Consider the following 6,000-nt stretch of genomic DNA (forward strand, 5'->3'; position numbering starts at 1 on the left):
TGTACGGGAGAAACGCAGAGTACTCGAGGACGATAATGGTGGCTGCCTCCTCTCATTAGGGCTGAAACCGGTCATGGGGTGAGAAACTAACCGATGCCAGTCTGAATTATTCTGTTCGCAGCAGAAGTGAAAAGTGAACCCTTCATAGCCTGTTGGACACTCGTACAGTGCTGAGAATCAATGCGGAGGGAAGCCAACCTACCAAGGGCTGAAGGATGCGGGTGATATCATCGTGGCGGGTTTTGGCCTAGCCACAAGTTGAAAGTATGGGTATCAGATTCGACTCCACAGGGGAAAGTACTTGCTCCCTGCGGGAAAGGAATGTCAGAATTATGAGGCGGAAATTAGCATTTGATGAATAACAGAGACGTACATTCTATTGGTCGACGTAACGGTTGTAAATGATCAACCATCAGATTGTAAACAACAAATGCTGTGCTCAGGTGACTTACAAACTGTCAGGGGTTGGGACCAGATGGGCATCACTATATATTGGCGAATACCATTCATGGACGTACGAGCTAGATAAGATAATTTGTCAGTGGACTAATATAATGTCAGTTAGTATATGATCAACATTCTGCGAACACGTGATGAAGACAAGAGTTAATATGGCTCAAACCGTTGACGATTGAAATACACTCACATCCTACAGAATGACGGAGTCAGTGAAAATGGTTGAGACATTTAACGCTTCGCATTATGAAGGTCAAACGACTCACATTCTGCATAGGACACGAAAATGTGCAGGATGAATGAACATGACAAAAGTCATTAAGAAGGGATACTCAACGAACTAAGCATCACATGAGCAATGATGATTCGACTCATCTGATGGAATAGACCACGCTTACGTTGGGCTATGAAAACGAGTAGACATCATTATACTATTGAGCATCATCTGAATACAAGATGTGATCAAGACACACACCACCTGCCAAAAAGAACAGTAAGTGTAAGACCCGTTGCAGACAGAAAACCCTAGGATGGTTGCTAATGTCAACTTTTCGGACATGGAACAAATCAATCTGAACTACTCACTCTGCAAGCGCACATAGGACTTGGGACGCACAATATTTTCGGGGTTGCACAACTGATCCGAGACTCCTGTCTTAGTGAAAAGTTCCTCGACGCGCTCGGCAATCCTCTTTGAGCGTTCTTCAGCCGATACCCCTTGTAGTTGCTTCTTGATTTCTCCATATGCGAATGGACGCAGAGCTTCGAATTTGGTGAACACCGCAACCACAGGAACTGAAGATTGATCATTTAGTCCAAGAGCGGCAACTGAAGATGAAGTTGCAAGCTCACCATGCCCGGTGTCACACTCCTGGAAGAACTTCTCTTCTGACCGCTGGAACGTTCGACTCGGGTCGTCCAGTGGGATACAATACCTGATGGCAATTAACAAGCACGGAATGTCACAAGGGAGTCACTTACCAAATAGCATGGATTTGCTCCTCCAATTCCGTCGCATGCGCACGTTCTGATATGAATTTCTTCATATTCTCGAATTCTTCCTCAGACCCCGCTTCGAAACCGCACGAGTCGTGGAAGACGAAACCAGGATTGCTTCTGAACACCATCTCGTTGTTGATGTCGTGATTTCCACGCTGAGCGTCCGTCAGCGGATGTATGCCCCTAGGGAAAACGATGCACCCACCTTGATCGATGATTTCACGATGGCAGCATCGATCTACCAGCAATTAATCAGCGCTGGACGCGTGCATGACATAGATCATCACCCGCACCTTCTTTCCCTTGAGATCGTTGATTTCTGGTTGATCGGTGGTGTTGCAAACCTTCTGGAGGATGGTCGTTTTGCCTGCGTTTGCTCTCCCCATGATCAGAATTCGAAAGCGCCTAATCATCCGTCTGAGGTCCTGGGCTTCGATGGTTGCCATTGGGAATCTTGATGTGCGTCCTGAGGTAGAGGTGATTTGGTTTATCGTGAAAGTTGTACTGCGGTACAGAACGAGGTCGTGGCGAGATATGGCAGTGAACGAATACGAAGCAAGGGTTCCCATGGCTTATGACACATCAGCTACATACGGCGTCTATCTCTTATCTCCCTGCGTCAAACCACTGATTATACCCACAAAGTTGCAACTGTTCAATCGTTCGTACGATAAAGCACCAGGATTACACAACAGACGATGTCGAACAATGAAGACGTTGATAGAAATATTAACTATAATGGACGATCAGAATACGATGGAAATGTCAGAATTTCGCTATTCCCTACCCGTCTAGCTGGAAAGCAGTGATGTCGGAAATCTCTGTAAATGGACGTAAGCTCGATCTTCCGAGGTCTTCCAGATGATTGATCCTTGAAACGTCTGGAAGCAAACAAGAGCATGTCGGGATGCGAAACACCTTCTGGAATGGGTGACATCCCGTGATGCTCGACAGGGTCCGCATATCTGGGGTTTCCCCCAGAGGATGGTGGTTCTGGATATGAAGAGCAATGGAGCAGTAGGTACCGTGCGTATTGGCTGAACTCGAACGTCGACCACGCTCGTCGGTACTGAGGGAAGGGCCGATGTAGCGGGCCGTGAGAACTTGTGTATTCATAGATAGCTCGGGGCAGGTTTAGGTACACATCCACGAATGAGTCCGACTGTGTATCATATTCAGAAATTGGCCCATATATTGTCAAGTATCAAAGAAGACGTACCGGTCAATATGCACGTAGATTGGGAGGGGTGTCGCGCGTCTTACTGGATTACGGAAAACAATCTGCCCCAAGAATACTCACTCATGAGCACAATGGATATACTTCTTGCAGCCTTAAGAGTCGCCGTGCCATCTGGGTCGGTGCGCCATTGTTGAATGGGTCCTCCTCCGACTCTTCTTGCATTGCTGATGCCTACTGTGATGAGTGATGTCGTTCAGGCCGGCTCCTTCTCAATTCCTAGCGAGCTCTCTGGTGTCTTTCGATGGTATCGAGATCATATAGCATCAACCGTCATGATGTAAGTGATAAAGTACATGACCCTGCGCCTCGAACATACAAAACAGCATGCTTTGGCAAGAATACGATCAGTATAAGGACTCGCGGTCCAAGCCAAGACTCACTAGTCTGAAAAATATACGTGACTGCATGCCTTGAATCCAGCCATTTCGAAAACATCAACAGCATTGCAAGACATGGAGTTGAATGCCGGCGCATCGTGACAGCCGGAAAGCTCGATTATTATCTTGCGCGTCCTCTCGTGTTCCTTGTCTGAAGCTGAACGTGGAAGGTAGAGCTTGACAACGGCTGGTGATGTAGATACCCTCAAGCGAAGGTGTGAACTACAGTGGGAATCTGGATTGTGTGACTGCTTCTGTGCTGAGTCCGGTGTCTTCATCGTGTAGACCAGCTGTTTGCGTCTACAAGACAAACGTGAGGGAGTGACGAAGATCCTTAGCTTCACGTGCGTAAAAAATCCTCCGTAAGGATATGCTCGTCCACGTCTAGTAGGGGTGCGAGAACACCACTGTCATTAGGGTGTGGTAGTGGTGGATCTGGGACGGAGACCGCTGAAAAATCACATGTTGGGGACTCGGAGGTGGAATGGGAGGGCGAATATCTATCGCTGTATCGGGAATGTCTCCAGAGGCATCGTAATCTGCAAGATGGTTCTCCTGTAGGGATAGATTGAAATTATAAGTTATTGTAGTAAAAACAAGACGAACTTCTATACCAGGATTACGATCCTGTTCATCCTGCTGGACAGGTTGTGGGTCCCGATGCCATGCTAGCATGTATCCTTTTCTCTTTCAGAAAACACGTCCCCTTGTATCGGGACGTCTACATGCATGCCGTTTCCACGTTCCGTAAAGTACTTGGTGCAGCTGGCTCCTGCACAATATCTCGCAATCGCAGTGATATTTTTTCGAAATTGGTGTTATTGAATCTGTAAAAGTGTGTAGTCATGGTGTGTCGACGAAGGTGTCTTTCTGACACAAGACGCTGACAGAACGCAGGTCACAGATGTCTGAGATAAGTTCTGTGCAACGTGTGCTCTGCCTGCGTTTCGTACGTTAGAGTAATGATAGAGACCATGAACGAAATGACAAGATTCAGACATGGGGTCACATGACAGGAAGGAGGCGTTCCCTCTTTCTCGCATATCCGTCACTCGAGAGCTAACATCAGTGAACTCATGAGTCCGTGATATTGTACCCGTGATAACTACAAAAAGAAATAATTCTGTTTCTGCCATATATCACCATTTATACGCCGATAAATTTGACTTCTTGATACATAGGTATATACATCTACGAAATTAGAGTACCTTCAGGCACTCATGACAAGGGTACAACACAGCAACATGACAGCCATCAGGGAATCGTGTTGAATTTGGGTCCACTATGTTAGCCATGCTCACTTGTCATAATTAAAATTTTCAATAAAAAACTATTCATGACTTTATGATGAAAAGCAGCACTAGCCTTGGTCATCATATATATATGAACATTACAAGTCATGACTACGTTGTGACATTACACCATCATAACCTGGACGGGATAGTAGGTTAATCATGTCGAGGTTGTCGAGCGTTCACATTTTCCCCTATCATGTCTTGAATTACAAGGCTATATAAGGCATTATCGTAGCAAACAACTTTAGCATTGATCCTCGAGATTAGAATAGCGAGGAGTTGGTAAAACAAATGTTGCATTGTAGTATCACGGCCCATAAGAGAAGATATGCGACTCGTGTCAATATTGTTGGGCATTCTCATTTTTATTTATTACAAATCTAAGGGAACTGTACTAGAGACACGGTAGCGTGGCGTTGTGCTAGTTCAAGTGTGACGAGGTGTGTGACATAGTCAAGAGACAGAGCTCGGGCGAGCATCGAATCGCAGATATGTAGAAATACGCTGCTCCCCGTGACACGTTGTGTGTAAAACTGTAGTCTACATAACTACAAATGGTTGCGTAAGAGTATACTCGATCTGGATCTCAACGGCGTAAGACTGATTGGTGGGCACCGCGGGAAGGTCAGTAGAGCAGACGAAGAAGTTCCCCTGGAACGAAGCCATGCGCAAACATTGATTGCATTGATGAGTATGCTTTCGAAACTCGAGAAGATTGTGCGGAACCGGATGAAAGGGAGGAGGGCCGAACCTCAGTCGCGGGTAATATGTGTCAGCCTCGATTGCGCTCGTGCATGCGGGTAGGCGGGAAAGCTGGAGAGTATGGACCTAATTCGTGTAGTGGTTAGTTAGGTCACAGTGGAACACGAAATTAGGAGAGAAACGAACGCACCAAGGAACCATCCAATCGCACTACAAGCCGGGCGAGATAGATGGATTATGATGCCCGAATACGATTCGAGCACGCCAAAGTTTGCATCCGCCGGTATACCAGATGATGATGAGATGAGTTCCCCGCCGCCATGAGCCGTGTGAGGTCGACGTGGAACCCGTACGTGTCATACAGCCGCCATACGTCTGCACCATTGAGCTCATTGACACCCAGATCTTTCGTACGTGTCGCGTATTGGTCAAAGAGCTTCTCGCCCCGATCAAGGGTACGTGAGAATGACTCTTCCTCCTCGTCAAGGATCTCTTTGATGTCGCCTTGCTTCTTTGTAAGCTCAGGGAAGGCATCACCCTAGTGTCCAAGGTATAAATTAGGGTGAGTGGATGCGATAGATGTGCTTCACTAACCATGGTCTCCACAAAGGGCATCAAAGAGGAGAAAAACGAGCCGATGGGTGCACCAAGCTTCTTCCTGACATAGCGTGAACCACGACGAAGGATCCGACGAAGGACATAACCACGGCCAACGTTGTTGGGCACAAAGTATAGGTGACCGCGACGGACTCGGATAGCCACAGTAAAATACACGCTAGCTGATCGACGACAAACAATGGCGTGAAGGTGTCGAAGGTCACGGCCGGAGGATATATTCGTGAGTACTAGTAGTACAAGCACAGACAAGCACCATGTAACGTGTCACGCTGTCACAAATAATCGATTAGGACACCAACTGCTCGATGTCAAA

At 46.9% G+C, this 6,000-nt stretch overlaps 3 protein-coding genes across 3 annotated transcripts; 1 reads left to right on the top strand and 2 right to left on the bottom strand.

Annotated features, from left to right (window-relative positions):
• Positions 1-1,213: 1,213 nt before the first annotated feature.
• F5891DRAFT_932689 (uncharacterized protein) lies at positions 1,214-1,916 on the bottom strand (the record flags this gene model as incomplete). Its single annotated transcript, XM_041373988.1, has 5 exons — positions 1,214-1,251; positions 1,309-1,391; positions 1,438-1,610; positions 1,661-1,693; positions 1,749-1,916. Coding segments are annotated over 5 exons (495 nt in total), but the record flags the coding sequence as incomplete, so codon positions are not given.
• A 766-nt stretch (positions 1,917-2,682) lies between these two features.
• Positions 2,683-4,343, top strand: F5891DRAFT_980547 (uncharacterized protein; the record flags this gene model as incomplete). Its single annotated transcript, XM_041377014.1, has 9 exons — positions 2,683-2,814; positions 2,893-2,972; positions 3,272-3,287; positions 3,358-3,416; positions 3,461-3,629; positions 3,690-3,824; positions 3,909-3,920; positions 3,977-4,021; positions 4,254-4,343. 9 exons carry the CDS (start codon positions 2,683-2,685, stop codon positions 4,341-4,343), a joined length of 738 nt encoding a protein of 245 aa, XP_041225860.1.
• Positions 4,344-5,304: 961 nt separating this feature from the next.
• On the bottom strand, positions 5,305-5,795 carry F5891DRAFT_1228050 (alanyl-tRNA synthetase; the record flags this gene model as incomplete). The annotated part of the gene is made up of 2 exons (XM_041369533.1): positions 5,305-5,607; positions 5,664-5,795. Coding segments are annotated over 2 exons (435 nt in total), but the record flags the coding sequence as incomplete, so codon positions are not given.
• Between the last annotated feature and the right edge of the window lie 205 nt (positions 5,796-6,000).

This window comes from Suillus fuscotomentosus (assembly GCF_016647785.1).
Source record: "Suillus fuscotomentosus strain FC203 chromosome Unknown F5891scaffold_28, whole genome shotgun sequence".
Taxonomy (NCBI): domain Eukaryota; kingdom Fungi; phylum Basidiomycota; class Agaricomycetes; order Boletales; family Suillaceae; genus Suillus; species Suillus fuscotomentosus.